We start from the raw sequence: 25,419 nt of genomic DNA on the forward strand, positions 1-25,419 counted from the left end.
AGACGACACAGGAAATTGATGGCCCACAATTCTGAACAGTCTTCAGGACAAGAAGGCCTACAGCATAAAATAGGTGAGGTTTGATATTGGAGCTGTAAAAATGCCACCACACAATATTACTCTCCAGCATTTGGCAGTATTGACTTCATCCTCAGGCTCTGCTGGTGTCCTCACCTAAATTCTCATTCCTCTCTGTTTTTCACCTTGTAAAAGCAAAGTGGTAGCTACTTTTCTGGACTTCAGATGCTTATACTACATCAGAAGAGCAAGGAAGCTGCAGTTCGTTACAAGTCCCAACCCAAGTCTTTGTGGGCTCTTTGGTTCTGGTTGGGTTACATGATGATCACCTCTGAAATTCTTGGTTGCCAGAGGGACTGGTCATGCTGCATACCTCAGTTGGAGGAAAGAATACTGAGGAGGCAGGCAACTGATGTGCTCCGTAACCGCGCCTCCCTTAGCAGAACTGTGTGCGGAGGGGTTGTGCAAGTACTGGCTCACCCACCCAGCTCAGACGCTCACAGTCCTTTAAGAGCTGCGAAAACCATGGCCCCTTAGTGAGACCACCAGCTTTCCTCTGCCAGCTCCTGTTTTTTCTGTCTTCTCCCCACCTCTTTTGGCCTCACGCATCCCTGCTTCGGATAGGACACTGCATGTCACAGGAAACCTGACCATCAGCAATTACCTCTCCCTACCGCCTTCTTTCCGTTCCGGCCAAGGCTCCAAAATGCCCAGCTTGGGTCAGTGCCTATCCCTTGGCCGATCAGCGTCGCCACAGGCAAAGAGTACTGTGCTTGGCATGTTCACACGGCCATTCCAGTGGTCACTGAGACCGGGATGGAAATGCACAGATTTTTGTGGCCAGATTGCAGAAAAGCTGACCTGGGAGCACACAAAGATGCAGCGCAGGGTCAGTCTAGGTAATGCACCTCTACCGGCAGTGGCTCGCGGGGACGGCCGAGACTGCAAGCCCCAGTTGTCTTCTAACGAACTACAAATCCTGACAAAGCAAGACTGCTGCACGAGGTCGGGGACTTGCAGCTTGCGGCGTGCACAGGCGGCACGGACTCCGAACATCGGTGAGGCCACGGGGCAAGCTGGCCACTTCTGCTAACCGTGAGTCCTATCTCAAGTGCACCGTTGCAAACGCGGAGCCACAGGGAGTGGAGACGGCGGTCGCCGCCAAGCACCCACCATTTTAGGCACTCTGGAGGGTCCGGCAGCTCCAAACAGGTCTCGCCCACAGGCGGGCATCGCCTCTCCAAACCCAAGCGAGCGTCCCACCCAAGCCCTCTGGAGGACGGGACGACCCCCGCAGCCGGTGCGACCACTTGACGTGGTTGAGCCGCCGACTAGGAAGGCATCTGCTCAGTAGGTGAGGAAGAAGCCGACCAGAGCGTGAGAAGTGAGCGCCCCCTTTCAAGGCCACACCACCAGAATTGGCCCGGGTAGACGCACGTCCGGAAAGCCGCGGCCAGCACTGCGCAGGCGCCAGGGTGCACCAGCCCTCTCGCGTCCTCTCGCGCGATCCCGGTCAACTCGATGAGCCCAAGGGGAGGCGCGATGCATTCTGGATGTTGTAGTTCGATTGCGGACAAGCGGCCTCGGTCGTGGGGGGACGTTGGGCCCGAAGACTACAACTCCCGACGTGCACCGCGTAGGGGCACGGGCGTTTGCCCTGGGCGGTCTCAGCCGTCAGAGCCGAGGGAGGAGGACCGCGAAGCCTGCCGCGGCGGGAGGAGGGCGTGCGCGTGCGCGCGCGCGGGGCCGGCCCGACCTGTTCCGTCCCAGCCCTTGTAAACAGGCGGAGGCCGGGCGGGGTGGGAATGGGGCGCCTGAGGCCGGCCCGGGGCGCGGCGCAGAAGGCGGCGGTGGCGGCCGCGGTGGCGGCGGCGGAGCGGGCGGTTGCGCGGCGGCAGGCGCAGGTCAGTCGCGGGGGGCGGTGGCGTGCGGGGTCGCGGGCTGCCCTCCTGTGTCAGCGGGCTCGGGCGGGGGGCGTGGCCGTCGCGGCGCTCCTCGGGGGCAGGCTCGCCTTCCGCGCCCCGGGGCTCGGTCCTCCGCCCGCGGAGCTGCCGCCTGGCGCACCGCAAGCGTGCGGGGCCCTGGGGCGGGGCGCTGGTCGACCCCGAGGCGGCGGGAGGCGCGGGACACCGTGCACGGAGGAGGCTGCGGGGGGCACCGGTCACCGTGAGCGGAGGAGGCTGCCGGGGGTACCGGGCACCGTGATCGTTGGAGGCTCCGGGTAGCACCGGAGACTCTGCGCGGAGGTGGCTGCGGGAGGCACTGGGCAGCGTGAGCGGAGGAGGCTGCGGGAGGCACCGGGCACCGTGAGCGGAGGAGGCTGCGGGAGGCACCGGGGACCCCGCGCAGAGGTGGCTGCGGGAGGCACCGGGGACCCTACGCGGAGGTGGCTGCGGGAGGCACCGGGGACCCGGCGCGGAGGTGACTGCGGGAGGCACCGGGCACCGTGAGCGGAGGCGGCTGCGGGGGGCACTGGGGCCCTGCGCGGAGGCGGCTGCGGGCCTGGCGCCTGCGGCCGGGTCCTCTGTTCAGGTCTCCTAGGCGTCTGTTTGGAGCTGAGAATTCCTCTTCCCAGTCATTTTCGACGTCTGTGCGGACAGGCTTGCAGTCGAGGCCAGCTTGCTCTCCCTTCGCCTGCATTTAGCGTTGCGAAACAGGTTTTACGGAAGAGTCCACACCTCGGTCTTCCAGAAGTGGTCACGCTGGTTCCAGTTTTGGCGTTGGTTACTGCAGGTCGCGGCTCCTGGAGCAAGCGTGTTAGCCGAAGGCCTAGCAGCCTGCAGGAGGGTCAGGAAAAGCTTGGCTCGCGGTATCTTGAACGTGCAGGAACGGAAGTGCGCCCCGTGGACTCTGAGTGCGCGCCGCGCCCTGCCCAGCCTCGGTGGGGAGACTTCCATAAGTTTTTGCCTTATGGAGTGGACGCGCTCTGCTGCAGCTCTTTGGGCAGCGCTCCATCACACTCGGCAGTCATTCCCAGAATACTTGAGAGGTGATAGGTATAGGCCCATTTGTGGCTCTGTGTTCAGGGAGGCAGCACTTCCAAAGGAATGAGACTCAAGGAGAAGGGAAACTCACTTCTGTCCGCAGAATTGCCTTGGTGATTTGACAGTTTTGGATTGCCTTCCGGAAGAGAGTAATTAGTGTGGACTGTATGGGCAGGAGTAGGCAGTGGGACCCACTTTTGGTTCAAATGCCCTGTAGGTCCAAGTGGGGAATGCTAGTTTTAACAGTGATTGTTTTTAAAGTATCAAGAAACAGTGTAAGATTACCAGATTTGCCCACTCTTTGAAGTATTGTTTACTGCAGGTCTTGCAGAGACCATTCCCCCCCATGAAGTAGAAAGATAGAAGTGGTTTCAGCAGGCTCACATTAACTTCATATAGTTCTGGCTCGTGCATTGGTATTTGCCGAGGTTTTGCTTGGCAAGGAGAAATCAGGTTCAGATCATAACCCAAAAGTATTTTGTTCTTTTTAGAATGCAAAATACATGGTAGAAGCTTATGCTAGCATATGTAAGAAGGAACAAGGAAAAGTGCTGATTATTTAGAATACGGGAATTACTGTGTGGTATGTTCTTTGCCAAGTAAAGATGGCTTGAATATGGATGAGACACACTGCCTTCAGATGGTCAGACTTGTCTTTTTTTTTTTTTTTTTTTTTGCGGTACTGGGGATCGAACTCAGGGCCTTGTGATTGCGAGGCAAGCACTCCAGCAGCTGAGCTATCTCCCCAGTCCTCAGACTTGTCTTTTATTTGAATTGTCAGTGAGTACAATATAAATATATTTTTTTGGTGCTGGCGATGGAACCCAGTGCCTCATGCATGCTAGGCAAGTGCTCTGCCACTGAACTACACTACCAGTCTATAAGTGCCTTGTGGTTTCAAGATTGCTTTGGTTGGAGAAAGTATGGGGGTTCAGTGATGTACAAAGGGGTAGTGATCGGTTTTTGGGTTGTACAGGGGTGGATATTGGAATTTAACCCAGGGGCGCTTTACCACTGAGCCATATCCCCAGCCCTTTTTAATTTTTCATTTTGAGACAGAGTCTCACTTAATTGTTGAGGGCCTAACTAAGTTGCTGAGGCTGGCCTCAAACTTGCAATCCTCCTGCCTCGGCCTCCTGAGTCACTGGGATTACAGGCATGCACCACCATCCTTGACTGGTGGTCAGTTTCTTTAGGGAAGCCATCTGTCTGTGTTCTGTGTGGTGGCTCAAGTCTTTTGATTTAGGGAGCACTACTCGAGAAGAGTGCATGGATAATAAGTAGTTTTGGAAGTGGGCTTTGGAGAACAGGGAGACTTAAAACCAGACAGAGGAAGAACTGGAAAAGGAAATTCCTAGGTGTTCATAGATACAGAGGAATCATGAGAAGGAATGTCATCAAGACCAAAATAGGATGTTTTTAAATGGAAGCTGTACTTGGTAGCTATTAGTGGTTTGGAAGAGAGGTGTCTCCTCCACAGCTCCCCTTGGTGAGGAAGTGTTCAGAGGAGAAATGACTGGATTGTGAGAGCTGTATAACCAGCCAGCTGGGTGGTAACCAGGCAGTAGGTTGTGGCTGGAGGAGGTGGGTCACTGGGGCTGCCCTGCAGGGTGTCTTCCCTGTGGCCCCTGCCCGTTCTCCCTCTCCCTGCTTCCCAGCTGCCGTCATACGCCCTTCTGCCATGTGCTGCTCCATCGTGGGCCCCAAGCAATGTACCCTGACAATCCCGGAGTGACCCTCTGGAACCATGAGCTAAAATAAACCTCCCCTCCGCCATGTTGTCCCTGGCAGGTGTTTTGGTCACAGAGACACAAAGCTAACAAAACAATCAAACTCTTAGGGAAAATGAAAATTATTTTTTAAAAAAGGAAAGCACTCCTTGAAATGCTTTGAGTAGTTGAATAAAATTGGATTATATTAGGAGTCTCTCAAATTTGGTGACTCTGAAGCTACTGAATTTAATAGCTAAGTGCTTTTTGAGAAGGTAGTTAGGGAAGGAGCGCACATTTGCCAAGTTGACACAGGGTCCCTGCACGTAGAGTACGGAAGAGTAAGTGTGTCTTAGTGTGAAGGGAAGAATGGCGAGGTGGTGGCAGAAGGTCCTCAAGGGTTGCGGGAGGGATCTTACCATGACTTTTAAACTATCTTTTACTTTAAGCAATGTCTGTATTGACGTATAATTCATGTGCTCACAGTATTAACCCTTTTAAAGTATACAGTTGGGTGGTGGTCGGTCTGCTCACAGTTGGGCGTCCATCTCTGCAGTCAGGTTGTAGAACATTTACATCGAGCTCAAAAAGAAACCTTTTACCAGCCCTCCCAGCAGGAGCCGCGTGACTTGGATCCTCGCTGTGCGTCAGAAGTACAGGTGGCGGCTCGGGACTTGTGACTGGCAGCTGAGGCGAGGGCTGCACACTGGATTCTGTGAGTGGAATAGGACGTCGGGTTGGTGTCTCAAAGTCGGAGAACTGGAGTTTGGGATAAAGGAGCGTCATTTGGGTCAGCAGTGTCAGGAGAGGGCCATCTGTTCCGCATTGAGGAGCTGCCAGGCCATTTCCAAGGCAGCACCGCACTCTGCAGTCCAGTTCTCCCCCTTTCCACACCTTCGCCAGCATTTGCTGTTTTCTTTTTTTAAAATTCGGGCTGTCCTGGGGTGTGACGTGGTATCATGGAGGCTTGGTTGCGTTTCTTCGATAGGTGATGGTGTTGAAGATCTGTTTAAGTGCTTGTCAGTCAGGTGTGTGTTTTCTCTGCAGAAAGCTCTGCTCAGTCCCTGGCCCATGTTTAGCTAGTTGTTTCTCCTGTGATTGAGTGCTGAGAGTTTTTGGTACGTCGTGGGTGCGGGACCCTTGCCAGGTGCATGGTTACGAGTACTTCTCGCACTCAGGTGTCTTTTCACTGTCTTGATAACGTCCTTTGGTCTCAGGAGTTTTCAGTACAGTTGAAGTTCAGTTGATGTTTTTTTTTTTTGTTGCTCACGCTTTTGGCATCATGCTAAGACTCTGTGGCCAGATCCAAGGATGTGAAGATTACCCTCCTCTGTGCACCGTGGAGCACGCCTGTCATCCCCGCAACTCAGGAGCCCGAAGCAGGAGGATTGGGAGTTCAAGGCCAGCGTCAGCAACTTAGTGAGACCCGGTATCACAATAAAAATGAAAAGGACTGGGTTATGGATGTGGCTTAGTGGTAAAGTGATTTCCCCAGAACAAATCTTTTTTTTTTTTTTAGTATGTTGATGGACTTTTATTTTATTCATTTCTTTTTATGTGGTGCCTCACACTTGCTAGGCAAGTACCCTGCCACTGAGCCACAGCCCAGCCCTGGTTTTAGTTCTTACCTGTAGGTGTTGATCCTTATTGAGTTAATTGTGTTCAGGGTGAGAAGGGCTTATTTTATTTTTTGTGGTAATCCAGTTGTCACAGCCCTATCTGTTGAGACCATCTTTCCTGAGGTCCTTGTTGAAAGTCAATTGACCACAAATATCTGGGTTTCTGGACTCTCAGTTCACATCCATTGGTCAGCATATTCATTCTTCTGCTGATATCATGTCCTATTTTAATTATTGTAACCTGTAGTACGTTTTGGAATCAAGAACTGTGACTTCTTTGACTTTTGTTTTTCTCTTTTGGCAAATGGGCATGGCAGAAGAAAGCTCAAGGCACCCAGGAAGCAGAGGAGAGAGGGGAAGGGGCCCAGGCAAGGAAAACCTCCCAGGTTCCTCCTTCAGTGACCTTCTCTAAGTAGGTCACACCTCACAGTATTCTGTTTGGCCCTCGTGATCCAGTACTTTCCCAAAACCCCACCTCTGAACACAGACTTTGGGGACTTCCTAGATCCATACCATAACACCCATTGTAAATTTAAAAAATATTTTAAATTGAAAATGCAGTTGATGCACTGATAAAGGCATTGTAAATCAAAAAATGATGAGTTCAACAGTGGGAAGTCCAGATGGTTCTCGGTGTACAATGAATTGTGTCTTGGTTAACCCACATAAATGGAAGCATCATAAGTTGGAGCCATCTGTATTAAGTTTTCTGGTCTATTAATATGAATGTCTTTCCATTTACTTAGATTTCTTTCGGCATGTTGTAAGTTTTCATTATACAAGTCTTTTACTTCCTTGGCTAAATTTATTCCTACTTATTCCTTTGGATGTACTGCAAATGAAAATTTTTTTCATTTCCTTTTTTACCTGTTCACTGCCAGTGTTTAGATACACAACTTTTTCTTCATTGTATATCTTGTAACTTTGTTGAATTCCTTTACTCCAGTAGTTTCTAGCGCATCAGTAGTTTCTAGCGCATCAGTTCGGGTTTTCTATATAAGATTGTGCTGTCTGCTAATAGAAATAGGTTTGCCTTTTTTCCAGTGTGGAGAGATTCCATTCCCTGTCTCTCCTAATTCTCCAGGTAGAACAAGGTAGAGTGGACAAGGCTAGAGCAGATTCCTTGTCTTGTTCTGCTCTTAGGAGAGCTCCCCTCCAGTCTTTCACCATTAAGAATGGTGTTGATTGTGGGTTTTCATTGTTGCTTTTATCAGGTGAGGAATTCCCTCCTGTTCCTAGCTTGTTGAATGTGTTGCTTAATTTCTACATACTTTTTCAGTCTGTAGCATTTTTGTCTTTATTGATTTCCAGTTTTATTTTGTTATGATTGGAGAACAGAATTGGCATTGGATCTCAGTCCTTTGCACATTATGGAGTCTGTTTTGTGCTCTCTCCTGGAGAAGGTTCCAGGTGCCCTCCAGAGGTGTGTGTCGGTGGCTCTTCAGCTGTCTGCGAGCACTTTGTCGTGGTGGTTTCACGTCTTCTCTCTGCTGTTGCTCTTCTCTCTTGGTCTGTCCATTATTGAAAGGGGATATTGAACGCTCCTGTGGTTGATCTCTCTCTTGTCAGTTCTCTCATTTTTTGTTTTGTATTTTTTGTGAGCTCTGTTATTAATGCACATATGTTTATAACTGTCACATTTTATTGGTGGATTTACCTGTTTGTCATTACATAATACCCAAGAGGCAGTCTGTTTTGTTCAGGTTTGGCGTCGCCATTCTAGTCTCTTGGTTACTAGTTACATGGAGTATTTTTTCTGTTCTTTTACTTTCAGCCTATCTGTGCCTTTGAATCTTTAGTGAGTCAGTGGACAGCATATAGTTGGATAATTTATTTTAATCCATTTGCCAGCATCTGTCTTTTGTTGTTTTTGTTGTACAGGGGATTGAATCCAGGGTGCTGAACCACTGAGCCACACTCCCAGCCCCTTTTATTTTTTATTTTGAGACAGGGTCTTGCTAAGTTACTTAGGGCCTCACTCAGTTGCTGAGGCTGTCTTTGAACTTGTGCTCCTCCTGCCTCAACCTCCCAAGCTGCTGGGATTATAGGCTTGGGCCAACATGCCCAGTAATATCTGCCTTTTAATTGAGGAGTTTAATTCATTTATTTTTAAAGTAATCACTGATAAAGAAGAACTTCTGCCATACTGCTATTTCATTTTGTTTTGTTTCTTTTGCAAGACAGATTCATTATATCCCCTAAACTGATGGGCTCAGTGGATCCTCCTGTACCTGTGGCCCTCTTAGCTAGGGCAGCAGGTTTATAACCTACCTAATTCAGTAGTGTAAGAACTTTGGTCCTAGATAGCTGCACCCCTTTATGCTGGTATTGTCATGAGTCACATCTTTACACATGGTATGTTCAACACTGATCTTAATCATTGCTTTATGCAGTTGTCCTTTAAATTAAGAGAAAGAAAAGAGATAGACAAATCTAAATTTGTACTGTTTTTTTATTTACCTGTGTGTAACCTTTGCCAGTATTTTCTTTTTTCCCCCCTCTTTGGTCCTGGGGATTGAACTCAGGGACACTTAACCACTGAGCCACATCCCCAGCCCTATTTTGTATTTTATTTAGAGATAGGGTCTCACTGAGTTGCTTAGTGCCTCACTAAGCTGCTGAGGCTGGCTTTGAACTCCTGATCTTCCTGCCTCAACCTCCCCAGCTGTTAGGATTACAAGTGTGTGCCACCGAGTCTGGCTTTTTAAAAAATTTTTTTTAGTTGTCAGTGGTCCTTTATTTGTTTGTTTGTTTGTGTATTTGTTTATTTTTACGTGGTGCTGAGGATGGAACCCAGTGCCTCACACATGCCAGGCAGGCGCTTTGCCACTGAGCCCCAGCCCAGCCCTCTTCTGTTTCTTTCTGTGGATTCAAGTTACTGTCTAGTGTCCTTTCACTTTAGTGTGGACACTGGGTAGCGTTCTTGTATGGTGGGCGAGTCTTCTAAGTGGTGAGTTCTCTGTGCTTCTTGATCTGGGAATGTTTTCATTTCTCCTTCAATTTTGGAAGATAATTGTGCCAGATAAGGCCTTCCTGCCTGATGGGCTCCTCCCGTGCTCGGCTGTCATCCCTCTGCCTTCCAGCCTCTGGGTCTGAGGAGTAATCTCTTGCTTTTTTCCAGATTCTTTGTCTTTCAGCTGTCTAGGCTGTGTCATGGTGGGATCTCTTCCATTTATCTGACTCGAGTTTGTGAAGTCTCTTCATTAAATTGGGAAGTGTTGGGCCAGTCTGTCCTCAGGTGGTCTGCTCCTTCCTCTCTTTTGGGACTCCCATGATGAGTATTTGGCATGTCTTTTTGGAGTCCAGTGTACCTTTCAGGCTCTGTTACATTCTCCTTATTCTTTTTTTGTTGTGATCCTTGGACTGATCCATCTCAGTTGACCTGCCTTCAGTTCTGAGCCCTTCTAGTAAATTTTCCATTTCTGTTACTGTCCTTCTCAACTCCAGAATTTGTTTGATTCATTTTTTATGATTTTTGTCTTCAGACTTCCTTTTTATTGAGACAGAATCCTCTTGCTTTCCTTTGGTTCTTTAGATATGTTTTCCTTTGGTGCTTGAATATGCCTAAAACATCTGACAAAAGTTTTTATGTGGTAAGTCCCATGATGACTTCTTGGGACCAGTTTCTGTGATCGCTGTTTTCTCTTGCACGTGGACTGGTTCTTTTCTTTCTTTGCGTGCCCATAGATTTTTGTTTAAACTGAACAGTTGTCAGTATCCTAACATGACAACTGGAAGTCAGATTCTCCCATCTCTGGGAGATGTTCTTTGTAGTTGTACTTAGTACCAGTACTTAGTACCTGTACTCATTATAGTTGTGCTTAGTTCATTTAGTGACTTTTCTGAACACATTGTTGTAAGTTCTGTGTGGTTTGTCAGGTGTGCCAGTTGAAGGCTCTGTTCCATTGACTTGGCAGTGATTAGGAAGAGATTTCCTTAAATATTTGGAACCACAAACACCTCAGTCTTTGCAGAAGTGTGCTGAGCCCTGCTGGGGTACACCTGAAGCACTTAGCCAGTTTGGTTCCCTGTTTGTGCAGAGTCTCAGGGTCTTCTCAAGTCTCTTCCGAGCACGTGCACAGCCCCGGATTCCTGAGAGCGTGCTGACTCTCGTCCAGGCCCTTCTTCCCATCCCATGGTTCTGCAGCCTGCTGTCTTAAGATTGCTGGTCATTGTATTGTTTGCCCTGTCACCCACTGTTCCTGTCGCGGTAGCTAAATTGTGTGTACAGATCTCTCTGCAGCACTTCTCATGCACCGCGGTGACTTGCTCTGGGGGAGTTCCAGGTCAGTTGCACTGGATAAAACAGGTCTTTTAAGCAGGTGTGTCAAGGATCCGCGGATAGGCCAACCATGTGTTCGCTAGTGAGGTTTATTCTGCAGCAATGCTGGAAATACAGGCTGTCGTTTTCAAGGCTGTCGCTGATCTGGGGAGCCCAGGATGTGAATAGAGAGTGTGTTTGTTAAAGTGTCACAAAAGCCAGGTGCAGTGGCGCACACCTGTAATCCCAGCCACTTGGGGCACTCAGGCAGGAGGATCACGAGTTCAAAGCCAGCCTCAGCAAAAGCGAGGTGCTAAGCAACTCAGTGAGACCCTGTCTCTAAATAAAATACAAAATAGAGCTGGGGATGTGGCTCAGGGGTCAAGTGCCCCTGAGTTCAATCCCCAGTGTCCCCGCCCCCACAAAAGTCACAAAACTTGTTTCTTACCAAGATTCAGTTTTTCCTGAATAAGCTCTGTCTGGATTGCTGTAAGCTTTTGGGTTGTTTCCAAGGTTCTGAAAAGTTGTTTATGGCTGTTTTTTTTTGCCAATTTGGGGTTGCTTTCTTGGGGTGGGTGGACTTTGGACTCCTTATTCCCGTTTTCACCAGCATTGCCCGTCCAGCTGCCTGTCCAGCCAGCCGCCCATTCTCCGTTTCTTTGCCAGTTAAGCTACCTGTATCATGATGATTCTCTGAGCTTCTTGTGGTGTTTTTTTCCTTTCTCTCTGCTTTATTTCTGAAGGGTTTTCAGGTGACCAATAAAGACGCAAGATAATGAAGATTTTTTTGTCTGTCAGAAATAGTGCTGAGGTAAATATCCTTTTATTTACATCTTTGCTCACTTTTTTGTATTTGGTGGCCATGGTTCTGATAGTGGAATTCCTGGATCAGTATATTAATTTGATAGCTTTTTCTAAGATGTCTCCTGTCTATCAGTTTATACTTCTGCCAACAGTATGAGACTGTCTCTTCACACCCTCCCTCTTGGTCCTAGGTATGAAACTTGTTTTTCTTTACCAAATTGGTAGGTGTGAAAGGGCATTTCACATTTGCTGTTCTTTCATTTTAAAATATCTTTTATTGTGCATTTTGTTCATATACTTTACTTATTTTTTGTTTTATTAAAAACAATTATTTGTCATTTCTGGTGCCAGTATTTTTTCACAAATTTCTTGTTGTCTTTTTGAGTATATGGTATTTTAAAAATGTAATTAAGTGTAATTAAATTTTGCAAATGGAAAATTAAGGAAATGGAAAGCAGTAAACTCTTACAGACTTTTATCTGGTTACTTTTATATTTTTGCTTTGTAGATAGCTAACAGCACAGAGATGGAGAAAGTTAGTTGAAGCTCACGCCCACATTCCAGACAGCTCAGAACTGAGCCTAGATGACTGGTCAGACTCCGAAGCCCAGATGCTTTACCACACTGCCTCTTCATCTGGGTATTTCCCACTTTCTCTACAGAGAGAGGCAAGTCTGGAAGAGATGAAAATAATATCATTGCACTTTTAGCTAAAGATTGAACATTGTTTTTTGAAAAAGATCATGCTTACGGTTCATAAGGGTGAAAAGTATGTCTTTTCTCTACCCTTGTCCTCAGCCATCCAAGATCTCTCCCAAGGGATCACCCTTCATATTTCCTTGCTTGTCTTCAGAGGCCTTTTATACACATGTAACCGAAGATGTGCCTAAGTGTGTGTGTGTGTGTCTACTCTGAACAGTCCCAATGTAACACGTAGAAGAAGGGACTGAGTCTTTGCCGAGCACCTGTTACGTGATTCCTTTATATTTGAATGAAGTTCTTCAAACAGGCCATCCGAAAAGGTTATTTAAATGTGAATGTTTTGCATAAAAGCTTATGGAAAACAAAAATACTGGTAGAATTCATTTGGAATTGTTTTTGGAGCTTGACACTTATGTAATGAAACATGGTAATTCATCGTGAAGATTAAATTAATTCGGGAGCACAAAATTGAGAGCCATTTATTGTCGATAGGTTGAGAATAAAACTGCATTTCATTTTATTTGTTTAAAAATGAAGTGATCTGTCAGTCATAAGACTGTATTTGTGTGACTGCTAATCTCATTTATATCTAGTGACCTTTCATAATCTGCAGATGATAGGTGCCTTTAGGTAAGGGTACAGTTGGCCGTCTGTGTCCCAAGGTCTCATCTCTGAATTCAACCAACTACAGATCAAAAACAAAATTGCACCTGTAGTGAACATGTTCAGTTTTTTGTCTTGTCGTTTTCTCCAAACAGCTATTTACATAGCATCTACATCACATTAGGTATCATGACCAATCCAGTGATGAAGTGAAAGGGAGAGTCGTAGGTCATGTGCAAGTACTGTGCCATTCTACATGAAAACTTGAGCATCTTCAGATCTTGGTCCGCCCCTGGGCACAATCCAAGCGCACAGTCCTGGGAGGCTGCATAGGAGACCTTGATCGCATGTGGCCGTGGACTTCTGTCAGTCACCTGGGCTCTTAACTAAGGGTGTGGACGAGCAGCGTGGGGGCCACAGGGTGGGTGAGAGGCAAGGAAGGTCCTGGAAGGACAGGAACCTGAGCGCAGCGGGTCATCCTGGGGACACGCGGGCAGTGCCAGCTGTTGGTTGGCACGGCGCTGTCCTATGCTGGGAGCATTTCCCCGTTGGTGAGGCGCAGCCTCCCCTCGGGACTGCGTGGCCTGAAAGGTCGCCCCTGTCCCACTTCAGCTCATAAATGCAACAGAATTTAAGATAGTAGCACTCGTGTTTTAAGAGAAGATCCCTTTCACTTTGAAAGATTCCAGTCGTCTTTTTTGTGGGACTTGGATTCTAAGAAATGTTTAAGAGTCTCCTCGGTGGCTCCTGAAGCTGGTGTGGGAAGTGAACTGGCGTCTGGCTGGACAGAGGGTGCAGCAGGCCTGGGGCCTGGGGCCGGGGTGACCGCACTGCTCACCACGCTCAGCTAGACAGCTAAGATGTGTGCGAGCGCCTGCTTATTTTGCAGAGTCTGGAATTTGGGTCTACGCCAGGCAGCTTCGAGACAGCTTGAAGCTGACGGCCGGGGTGCCCAGCAGCTCTCTTGCCGAGGGTGCAGTCACATCCACTGTGACCTGCGGCCCTTGAGGCTTGTCCTGATTTCCTCTGGGCTTCGTGCCCTCTGCCTTTGCAAGTTTGCTTTGTGTTCTTTCTGCGTAGTAGATCCCAGCTGTGAGCACAGCCAGATGCCACAGGAGTCTTTCTGGAGAGTCCCGAGCCTGGGTGTGTTCCTGGGAACCCAGAAGCACTCAGACCTGAATGGAAACTGCTCCCGGCTTGTTCTTGCATCCCTCGCAGCCGCAATTTTTCTCTGTTAGGTATTTCTTTTGGTATTTCCTTATTTTGAAATGATATAATTCAGCTGCTCTTTCTTGAGATCCCAGTGTTGACATTATCTCTTAACAAGCTACTACAACGGAGGAGGGTTTGGGACTCTTCTGCCCCAGTTCCAAGCTTTCCTCGACGTGTTGGAGTGCCTGTTGGCCTCTCTCTTTCCTTCACTGTGGGGGCACTTAGTTGTCCTTCTGACCTGGACCCTGTAGGCTTGGGCTGTTCCTCTACTTCAGGAAGAACAAGGACAACATGTGCAGGAACTGCTTGGGGACTCCGCATTCCCGGGCAGGAGTCCCGCTGCGTGGCGCTCAGTGCTCACAGCCTGTCAAGCCAATGCTCATCCTCTCCTTGGCTGCACATCAGGGACGAGACTTGCTGCTTGTTCTTAAGAACAATGAGGAAAAGCTCCTGGTGAATTTAAGCCTGTTACTTATTCATAAAGAACATTTACAAAATACTGAGTCTGAACTTGCAAGCTTGTCCAGCAAGCTGTTGGTTTTCTGGCGGAGGCTTTTTAATGTTTAGATGATATCAAGTTCAGTGTGCCAGGGGATTTATTTTCTAGCTCATTTTAGATTTTAACTTAGCAGTCTTAATTTCTTTCTTCTCTGTGTTGTTTTGTCCTTTGCACAGGTGGTGATTCTTATTATATGTGCTGATTAAGACTGGTACCCGAGCAGAAAGGACTATTCCGAGAATCATGTATGTTCTCTTCTTTAGAGAAGTTAAAACAATTGTTTAATTAAGTTTGAGTTTTCTTTTTTTTGCTTCATCTCAATTGTATACCCATTCTTTGTTCTTGGAATATTATTCAGTTTCAGAGGTAGAAACGTTTTTGGTCCTAATGAGCGATTCCAGACCTGTGGCTCTTTGCTTTACGCTTCTGACTTGGTACCCTCTGGGTTGTGTAGAAGTGACTTTCTCACCTTCTGTTCTCTGGAGAGAAGTCGCTCTCTCCCAGCTGCCAGCCGCTGTAGTCGTTGGAGTGCTTGTGCGGGTGCGCGAGCTGTGCTCCATAGCAGCGGTGGGAAAGCTGGGTCATTTTATCGTGGTTCATAGAGCATCCCTGGCCTTTTTAGTTTCCTTCTGAGATTTTGGTGAGATACAGTTTGTGTTCAGTTGAGTTTTGTCCTCTGTGTGCTGGCTGCACAGGGCGTGCCCGTCCAGCAAGAGAAGGCCCTAGTGAACCTCAAGTGCTCTCTCGGCTGCTTGTTCTCGCTCGCTGCCTTCTCTCCCCTCCCCCAGTCCTCGGGTCTTCTGACACCCAGGTTCTAGAACTTCACGAGTGCAGGTTGAGTATTGCTTCATTGGACTGCTTGGGACCAGACGTGCTGGGGACTCTTCTCCGGGTTTTGGCAAACTTGCCTAAAGGCAGTGTGATATCTTGGGACCATGACCAAGTCCAGGGATTCACGTCCAGGTGCACATACGGCCTAGAGGTAATTCCATACGCTGCTTTAGAGCACCGAGTTCCGACCTCCCGTCCCAGCTCAGGTGTGGAACTTCCCGCTCCTGCCTGTGGGCGTTTCTAGTTTTCAGCAGTCCAGCATTAACCAACGTCCACACTGAGGGACGTCATGGGACCCTAAGCCCTTTGTGGCCATCCTGGAGCAGAGCTGCAGGTCTGGGAGGGTGTTTCCGACGGGACGCGCCAGCAGCAGCCGTGTTCTAGGGTGTCCCGACGGCAAGCCGTGTGCACCAGGGTGCAAGGATGGGTCGCCCACACTCTCGGCGTCACGTTTCCGTGGGTAGCTCAGTGTGACTTCAGCTTGCATGGCTGTCGTTCAGCGCCGTGGAGTGATCTTGGAAATGTGCTTTTAGTTTCATAGTTGTGTGGTTCAGTCTTTAGGTTCTGGGTCCGCGATTCCCCGTGCTGTGTTGGGTGGGGGTGACAGGGTGCAGTCCCCTGTGTCTGTGTTCACCCAGCACCCTGCTCAGAGGGCTTCTTTCGTAAATCTTGTCGGGAATTGGCTCCTCACGGCGAGGTTTTCCTGGAGTCTCCCTTTCGTCTCCCGATGCCTGTGTGCGGCTCGTGCCGTGTGGCCCGAGGTGTCATCGTGGCTTCCCCGACTTTGGATCTTCTCTTCTCCTTCAAGGGGTGGGTCTGCGTCTGTTGGTATTTCCAGCACCGTTGCTCCGCCTCTGTGACGGGAGGCCCTGGGAGCAGCTCAGTGCTGGGCACTCGCCTAGCCTGTGGTGCCCAGGGTTCCATCCCGAGCACTGCCGAAAGCTCACCAGAGCCTGAGAGGTAAGGACGAGGCCCGAGGGCGAGGGGCTGGGGTGGGGGGAGGAGGCGCGAGGCTGGAGGTTGAGGGGCTGGGGGAGGAGCACAAGGCCCGAGGGCGAGGGGCTGGGGTGGGGGGAGGAGGCGCGAGGCTGGAGGTTGAGGGGCTGGGGGAGGAGCACAAGGCCAGAGGGCGAGGGCTGGGGGAGAAGGCGTGGGGCGAGTTCCCAGCCTATTTTCCCGGTACTGTGAAGTGAACCAGGCCTGGGGTACATGCTAGGCAAGCTGCTGCCTGCACCCCTCCTCCTCTCGGCCTCCTGGTGACTGGCCAGCTTTGCACGAGGTGACCGCCCCCACCAGCTCCGCACCGGCCCCTCCCTGCGGGCCAGCTGGTCTCCTCGCCCTTCCCAGTGTGCCTGGGCAGTGCTGCTGCTGTTGGGCCAGCCTCCACCTCTGTCCCAGGGGTCGCCTGGTAAGGGCGCCTTGGCTTTAGTGCCCCCAGAAAGCCCCGGTTCTTAGAAACAGGCCCGTGGGGTGGCCTGCGCCTGCCGTCACAGCAGCCTCCTGGTTGGTGCGACCCTTCAGCACTGCGAGTGCCCATGACGTGAGCTTGGTGTGTGGCTGTGAGTGGTCCTTCCTGTTGCTGCTCGGCGGGAGGCGAGGTTTCATGGTAGCCCTTTGTGCTAGCTAGGTCTTGCTCAAGGGAACCGCGGGTTCTGCTCTGAGAACCAGCTCTGGTTTCGATTGGCCGACTTTACTGATAGGCAGGTCCCACTGCCCTCCACTGTGAGACGGGGCCTTGGGATAAAGAGCGAGGGCGTTTGTGAAGGGGGGTGCTGCTTTCTACTGTCGGCGAAGGCTGATTGCAGGCTGCTAGGGCGGCCTGGCGCTCCTTGGCTGGTCGCTGGCCACTGACGCTGTCCTCTCTGCACAGGTGTGATGGGCAGGTGAGGAGAAGCTGCCTCCCTGTCGGATCTCAGCATGACCGAGTGCTTCCTGCCCCCCACCAGCAGCCCCAGCGAGCACCGCAGGGCTGAGCACGGCAGCGGGCTGACCCGGACGCCCAGCTCCGAGGAGATCAGCCCCACCAAGTTCCCCGGACTCTACCGCACGGGCGAGCCCTCGCCCCCGCATGACGCCCTGCACGAGCCTGCCGACGCGGCCTCAGAGGATGAGAAGGAGCACGGCAAGAAGAAAGGGAAGTTCAAGAAGAAGGAGAAGAGGAGTAAGTGCCTCTACTCAGGCGGGCTGGCGCGCGCGTGGACCTTGGTCTCGGTCTCGGTTTCCACGTGCTGGAGTCGCATTTTAGGGTCTTGATTTCACGCACGAAATGCCAGCTTCCAAGAAATGGTACAGGTTTTCTAGAGGATGTCTTTTATCATCTATGATAATAGACACTGGAATCTTGGCCTGAGAGGGCCTTACTGTCTCCGGCGGGTTCTGTGGGCTTTTCAGGTGCACTTCGGTGGGAACTGGGAAGGTGTTACTCCTGGTCGCAGGCCAAGGCCCTGACCTTTTGAGGCTCCCGGTCCCTGTGGAGGACGAGCCCTCTGAGTGTTATCAAGGCAGGCGGTTGGCATTTCTTCCTGTGGATTGTTTCGTGGTGTTTCTGAGCTGCTTGCGAAGCAGACCCAGCGCACAGCTGGCGGGTGGTGTTGCAGACGGAGAGCAGGTCAGCCCTGCAGCCCCAGGACTGCAGAGGCCGCAGTAACTGCCCTTTGCTTCCCCTTCAGCGGGACCTCCTCCCCGCAGAGGAGCTGGGCTGTGGCGGCAGTGGACCTGCCGACGTGGAGGCCGCTGTCCTGCCACGCTCGCCCACCTCTCCCTGTCCTCCCCAGCAGCGCTCTGGTCTGGCAGCTGACAGCGCTTCACTGTGCTGGTGCTCTAGGGCTCGCGCACCGCTTGGCTGCGGTCGATCCCTTAGCCACTGTCATGTTCCGGCTGCCGTGAGTGGTGCTCTGTGAACGGGGCACTGCCTGCCCTTTGGTGAGCCGGCTCGTGCCTTTGTCGTGTGTGCTGCTGTGGAGTTGCGCACTCTGGGCCGAGTCTGTCAGCTCCAGCAGGTCCTGCAGAGCAGCTCTCCAGGGCAGTTGAACCAGTTACGTTCCCACCAGTCTCTTTACGTCGTGGCGTTTTGTTCTTGAGATTCTTGCCACCTGGTGAGTGTAGGATTGAGTCATGATATTTTAGTTAGAGGGTGACTTACAAAATGTCTTTGATTTTGTTATGAAATAACTTGTAGCCAGCTATGGAAAGGAACGGGAGAGGTCTAGTTGTTGAAAACAGAAGTAGTGGGCTGGGCAGCAGCTCCTGCGTCCTCGCTGCTGGGGCGGTGGAAGCGGAGGTCACTCAGCCCAGGGGTTTGGGGCCAGCCTGGGCAGCGGAGCAGGCCCTGTCTCAAAAACAGTGCAAACGCAGAAGCAGAGTGTGAGAGCTGTGACCGCAACAAGGCCCTGGGGCTCCGGGTCAGTGAGAGCCGGAGCTGCCCTGCAGGCAAGGGTGACGAACGTGGCCACCACCCTGAGCGGGACACCCTCCCCGAGGTGGCGTGGCCCCTGCCGCCGTCAGCAGAAGGAACCCCATGGCTGGTGACAGGAGCAGTCAGCAGGGGCGCAGCCGTGCCAGTGGTGCCTGGAGAGGCTGCGTAGTGTGGGAGGAGGGCAGGGGTCACAGGAAGGGAGGACGCCCTCACCCTGCTGCCGGCCCGTGGTGGTCCTGCCCCGTGCCGGCCTCCAGGTGTGTCCCGCAGGTGTGTCCCGCCCCGTGCCAGCCTCCAGGTGTGTCCTGCCCCCTGCCAGCACCCACGCACTCCCACTTCCCCCGGCTGCCGTGGGCCGAGGCCTGTGCCTGTCGCCCTCCTGTGGCCGGCGGGGGCACTGCCACCCCCTGCGCTGAGCGCAGAGCCTGCTTTTGCCGGCCGGGGAGGAAAGCCAGAGAGCGGGCCTGGCTCCCCTGCCGCTGCGCCCTTTCAGAAGCAGATGGACATTTGATGCTGAGCACACGTGTGACTTATATTCCTTGCATTTCTTTGGCAGCCGAAGGCTATGCTGCCTTTCAGGAAGATAGTTCTGGAGATGAGGCCGAAAGCCCTTCCAAAATGAAGAGGTCCAAGGGAATCCATGTGTTCAAGAAGCCCAGCTTTTCTAAGAAGAAAGAGAAGGATTTTAAAATAAAAGAGAAACCCAAAGAAGAAAAGCATAAAGAAGAAAAGCACAAAGAAGAAAAGCATAAAGAGAAGAAGTCAAAAGACTTGACGGCGGCCGATGTTGTTAAACAGTGGAAGGAAAAGAAGAAAAAGAAGAAGCCCCTCCAGGAGCCAGAGGTGCCTCAGGTGGATGCTCCGAGCCTCAGGCCCGTCTTTGGGATTCCCCTGGCGGCCGCGGTGGAGAGGACCATGCTGTGCGATGGTGTGCGCCTGCCGGCCGTCTTCCGGGAGTGTGTGGACCACGTGGAGAGGCACGGCATGCAGTGCGAGGGCATCTACAGAGTCTCAGGTACGGGCTGCATGGCGCTGCGGGGGCCGGGGCCGGGCCGGAGCCTCCAGCATCTGCCGCACGTCCTCCCAGCGGCAGGGCCCCCTTGTGTCTTGACAGGCTTTTTTATGCATTTGCACCTGAGTTGTTCTTAGATTGCAGTGGCCGGGACAAGGTGGAGGGAAGCGTTTGGGTAGCAGTGCCCAGGCCGACTGTGCCCAGAGCCTGCTCCGCCTCACCTTCTGGCCTCTGAACTGAGTGAGGCTCAGTGGTGGGAGGGCTGCAGCCAGGGGTGGGGAGTGAAGGGAGCTTCTGACGGCCTTGCGGGGTGGTTTCCGAGCTTGGCTAGGAGGCTGTGGCCTGTTTCCTAAATGCTTAGGCCCCAGACGCAGATGCTGCCCTTAGCCATGTGCTGCTAGTACAGGGTTGCCCAGGTTGATTTCCCATTGTCTGTGCCCATTGTGGATGAAGACTGGTTTCATAGTTGGCACAAAGTTTTATTTTTGGTGTGTAAAATCAAGCAAAACGTATCTGATATAAAAGTAAACAGGTTTCTTTCTTCCAGAATAGACACTGTGCCTCTCTGGGTGGAGTTCTGAGCTGGAGTGGCGTCTGCACCCTCAGGTCCCACGACTCACCTCCAGCATCACCCACTTCTGTTTGGAGAGTTGTATGAAACCAGTTATTGGTCCCACACATTTCCATGAGTCAAGTCACATGCAGTAGAGCTAAAGAGCACCCGTGGGGGTTACTTGTTTGCAGCAGGTAGATTTGATACTTAAGCTGATGAGAAAGGGCACGTGTTTTTGATACTTTGGAAAGTCTTAGCATAATCCAATAGATAACATGTCCTTGAATACTTAACACATTAAATAGTAGTTGGGCTACTATTTTGTAGAAAACAAAATCAAGGAATGAATTTGAATCGATAAGTCCTTAGTATTACCAGAATTAAATTAAATGTTGATTTTTTTAAAGACTAATATATGATGAATTGTTTGATTTAAGCAGTAATTATATAAGCCGCTTTTCTTCTGTCACCTTGATAGACACAGAGAAATTTGGTTTGAGGTGAAAGTTTCTCTGAGAAGTCTCTACAGCTTTGTTCAAAGGCCTCTTTTCCTCTGACCTGTTTTTGATGTCTGCAGGATCTCTTCTTTCTGAAAACTTCAAACTGAGCTGTCTCCGTGGTCGCCTCCTGGGCTGAGCGCCCTGCATAGTCAGCACAGCCTGCTGTGGTCTCAGGGGCGCCTTGGACTTTCCTCTTTGAATGCTATGGATATTTTTTGCTAGAGAATTTTTGGTCTCATTCATTTCTATATCAGTCCCAACTTTAAAACTAATGTGAAAGACAATTTAAGCAATTTTATGTATTTTAATCCACTCATCTACATTTTACCATATCCATATAACCTTTTTCTCTCTCCCCGGCATTCTTTATTTGAATGTCCGTCTTTAAATGGAACATTGTCCCCATGTTTTTTGTTGGCGTATTACAGTTGCGCACAGCGGTGGGATATATGGTCACGCGCTCACACGCGCTGACAGTGTAACAGTGTCTCGCCCCAGCGCTCTCCCCCCTCCCTCCCTTCTCTCTTGCCTTGGTCCCTTTTCTCTACTCTGCTGACCTCCCGTCGATTTTCATGAGATTCCCGACCCTCCATTTTGCTTTCCTTTTTCCTTTCTAGCTTCCACGTATGAGAGAAAACAAGACCCTTGACCTGTGTTTGGCTTCTTTCACTTAATGTTATCGAGTTCCATCCATTTTCCTGCAAATGACATAATTTCATTTTTCCTTTATGACTAAATAAAACCCCATGGTGTATCCCTACCACGTTTTCTCTTTCCCTTCATCCGTTGACCGACACCTAGGCTGGTTCCCTCGTTTGGCTGTTGTGAACCTGCTGCTGTATACGGTAGTATGACGGCTTTCATTCTGTAGGGTAAAACTGCCAAGTGGTACGGCTGGGTCATGTGGTGGCTCCGTGCCTGGTTTTTTGAGGAGCTTCCACACTGATTTCCGTGGTGGTTGCACCAATTACAGTCCCACCAGCAGTGTACCAGTGTTCCTTTTTCTCCACATCATCGCCGGCAGTTATTGTTGTTTGTGTCTTGACAGTTTCCATCCTGACTAGAGTGAGAGGAAGTGCTGGTGTGGTTTTGATTTGCATCTTCTTAATTGCTAATGATGTGGAACCTTAAAAATTTTTTTGTTGGCCATTTGTATTTCTTCTTCTGATAAGTGTCTGTTTAGTTCATTTACCCAATTATTAACTCGGTTATTTAATGTTTTTTTGGTATGAAGTTTTTTTGGCTCTTTATATATTCCAGATATTCTTCCTTTGTCAGAAGAGCCACTGGCAAAGGTTTCCTCCCAATCTGTGGGTTCTCTCTCCACATTCCTGCTTATTTCTTCTGTGGTGCAGAAGCTTTTTCACTCGATGTCATCCCATTTATAGACTGGCAGTGTTTCCTGACAGTGGGAGGGTCGTCTGGCCCGTGTGCTGCTCAGTGGAGGGTCGTCTGGCCCGTGTGCTGCTCAGAGGGAGGGTCGTCTGGCCCGTGTGCTGCTCAGTGGGAGGGTCGTCTGGCCCATGTGCTGCTCACTGGGAGGGTCGTCTGGCCCGTGTGCTGCTCAGTGGGAGGGTCGTCTGGCCCGTGTGCCGTGACAGTGGGAGGGTCGTCTGGCCCGTGTGCTCGGCTTTGCTCTCTCGCACGACTCGCGTAGCTTCTCTTCTGAAGCCCAGGCCTTTGATCCACTTGGAGGATGAGGCATGAGGATCTGCTGCTGCTTCTGAATGGGATGACCAGCTCCCCAGCACTGTTTCTTGGAAGGCTGTCCTTTCTCTAATGTTTGTTTTCAGCACCTCGTTGAGGACCAGGTGACCGTGGGTGTGCGGGTCTGTCTCTGGTCTCACCCTGCACCGTTGGTCTGCGAGTCCGGTCTTTGCCAGCCACGCACTTCTGTCTCTGCAGCTCTGTGATGCAGTTTCAAGTTGGGCATTGTGATGCTCCAGCCTTGGTTTTCTGGCTTAGAATTGTGTTGGCTATTCTGGGACTTTTTATTTTCTTATTCCAAAAGATTTTGGAATTGTTTTTCGTAGTGCTGAGAAGGGTGTTATTGGTGTTTTGATGGGGCTTGCTTTGAATCTTTGTGGCTGTTTTACAATATTAACTCTGCCTATCCGAGAACATAGGAGGCCGTCCCACGCGTGCGCAGAGGCCGTCTGCTGAGCCAGCACCCTTGGGGTTTTAGACGTACACCTACATATTACGTGCATGGGATCGTTGCCGGAAATTGTAGTTAATCCCTCGTCCTGTTTTACTTATGTTGTCATAAAAGTAAGAAAGTCGGAATTTTTCTGACTTTTTGTCTCAAGGATTATGCAAAAATAAGATCCACATTGTTATTTTTGTATTTGGGCCTGTTTGTGATTCTGGGGAAGTTACAGTATTATTTTAATGCCATTAAAAGGTTTTCGCAAAAGATAAGAAATGCCAAAGCCTGAATGGAAGCACCGTGTGAGTTATAAATGCTTCCAGATCAGATGGCTCCTTCGAACCGTTGGCCTAAAGTTCTAAGTATTAAAAACAGCACAGACTGGGCTGGGCTGGGGTCAGTGGCAGAGTGCTTGCCTAGCATGTGTGAAGCACTGGATTCGATCCTCACCACAACATAAAAATAAATGAATAAAATAAAGGTCCATCAACAACTAAAAGATAAAAAAGCCAGCACAAAGCCCCTTTGTGCTTAGGGACCAGAGTTGTCACTGCATTGTGTCACAGTGCAGATTGGGCTTCACGGAGACTTAGAAGCTGACAGTGTCTGAAGAATATTTAATTAATGTATTGTTTCTTTCTGTTCAATAAGAAAAGCCAAACAGTTTGATAGTAGAAGCCCAGAGTTCACTTTGTTTTTAAGTTCCGGTTCTGTTTAGGTTATGTAAACACTTAAAGGCCTGGGGCCCTGGCTCAGAGGTTCACCAGTACTGCAAAACATGTGCGTGGTTCAGGATGCTTAGGAATTTGCACTTTAAAATAGAAACTATATGGGAATTAGGGAATACTTAATAGAGAATAGTTTTCAAAGAGTTTACAGTAAAATCACTAAAATTTATAATAAAATTCTTACTTTTGGAAGAATAAATCAATCTACAACTTCTGGGGACATATTTTTGTAAACTAAGTTACGTGTTATGTTTTAGTCTTATGACTAAGGAAAATGCATCTGGCTAGCTGTGAGGATAAGACTTACGCTTGGATTGTTGTTTAATTCTTCCAAATTTCTTTTTCTTCCTGAACCTGGGCATCTTTACTTAATATGTTTGCAGTTGCTCTGAATGCTAAAATCTCTCGTTATCACTCGGGCTGTGATCAAGTTCACCCTTGAAGGGTGATCTGTGTAGTTAGTTGTTTTGGTGCTGAAATTGAGCCTGGGTGCACTCGGGCATCAAGCTACATCTTCAGTGCTTTTTATTTTTTAACACGGGGTCTGACCAAGTTACTGAGACTGGCCTCAAAGTCATGATCCTCATGCCTCAGCCTCCCGGTAACTGGGGTTCCAGGTGTGCCGGCACCTGGCTGAAGTGTAGTCCTTCCTGTGATTGTGTCCTCAGGCGAACTCGTGGCCCTGTGTGTGTAAGTCGGTCGCTTCGAGGGGTTTGCTAGTGGTCAGGTGACTGCTCTTGAATCCGCTCAGCAGGGTGGGGGAGGTGTCCTAGTGAAGACAGCTGGTGTGCTTGATATTTTTTCTTGGTATTCTCTCTTCTGAATCTGAATGGTTCAAGGAATTAAATCAAAGGTGGATGAGCTAAAAGCAGCCTATGACCGAGAGGAGTCTCCGAATTTGGAAGAATACGAGCCTAACACTGTAGCCAGTTTGCTGAAGCAGTACCTGCGGGACCTACCAGAGAATCTGCTTACCAAAGAGCTTGTGCCCCGGTTCGAGGAGGCTTGTGGGAGGGCCACGGAGAGCGAGAAGGTGCAGGAATTCCAGCGCCTGCTGCAGGAGCTGCCGGAGTGTAACTACCTTCTCATCTCCTGGCTCATCGTGCACATGGGCCACGTCATCGCCAAGGAGCTGGAGACGAAGATGAACATACAGAACATCTCCATTGTGCTCAGCCCCACCGTGCAGGTACCGCTGGCCTGGGATGGTGGGGTGGGCTGGCTGGCCTGGGGGCTTCTTGCATAACGTGCTCGGCTTCCACATGAAAGGCCATCAGTTGTTTGCCCTTCCGCTCGTAGCTGTGGAATCTGAGGATCGTATGGTCCTTGTGGGATCTGCTGTCGGAGTAGAGCCCTGGTACCTGCAGTTACAGAGTCTTCTAGAAATTGATAAAGGCTTCTGCTGTTCTCATCAAACAGCGTCACTGTTCGATTATACCATGTGCACAGCAGACAGACTCGGGCACAGAGGGGCTGACGTTTGTTTGGTCATGGATTTAATCAGGCTTTCACTGGTCAAGATGGACCCCAGAGAGGCTTTGATGTGAGAAGGCACGGCAGGGAGTTGGGTGTAGCGCGTGGACCGGGGTCTTTAACCGCCCGCGAATTGGCCTGCCTTATTGCTGCTCAGTGGAGGCTGTCACCAAGTCACGCTCTCCTTTACAGTTTCTGACATTTTACTCAGGCCAAAAAAGATACAGGAGACAGTGGTGGATTTTTATTGAGCCCTCTTTTTGACCAGCGTACTAGGCCACTGACCATGAACATCGTCACTGTTATAAGAGTGTGTTTTATTTCACTATAGAGTCTTTCCTTGATGA

The 25,419-nt window shown here is 50.1% G+C and overlaps 1 protein-coding gene across 2 annotated transcripts in view; it reads left to right on the plus strand.

The window, feature by feature from the left end:
- Positions 1-1,724: 1,724 nt before the first annotated feature.
- Positions 1,725-25,419, plus strand: part of Ralbp1 (ralA binding protein 1) — a 31,851-nt gene continuing 8,156 nt past the window's right edge. Inside the window, exons 1-4 of one of the 2 annotated variants that reach the window (XM_047526369.1) lie at positions 1,725-1,922; positions 17,113-17,403; positions 19,214-19,672; positions 24,439-24,788. In XM_047526369.1, the coding sequence (XP_047382325.1) occupies positions 17,160-17,403; positions 19,214-19,672; positions 24,439-24,788 (1,053 nt within the window). In that variant the 5' untranslated portion in view covers positions 1,725-1,922; positions 17,113-17,159. Of the gene's footprint in view, positions 1,923-2,303; positions 2,325-17,112; positions 17,404-19,213; positions 19,673-24,438; positions 24,789-25,419 lie in introns of those variants that run through there. The other variant, XM_047526370.1, reaches the window with a different exon arrangement.

Source organism: Sciurus carolinensis, chromosome 15, assembly GCF_902686445.1.
Source record: "Sciurus carolinensis chromosome 15, mSciCar1.2, whole genome shotgun sequence".
In the NCBI taxonomy this organism is placed as follows: Eukaryota; Metazoa; Chordata; class Mammalia; order Rodentia; family Sciuridae; genus Sciurus; species Sciurus carolinensis.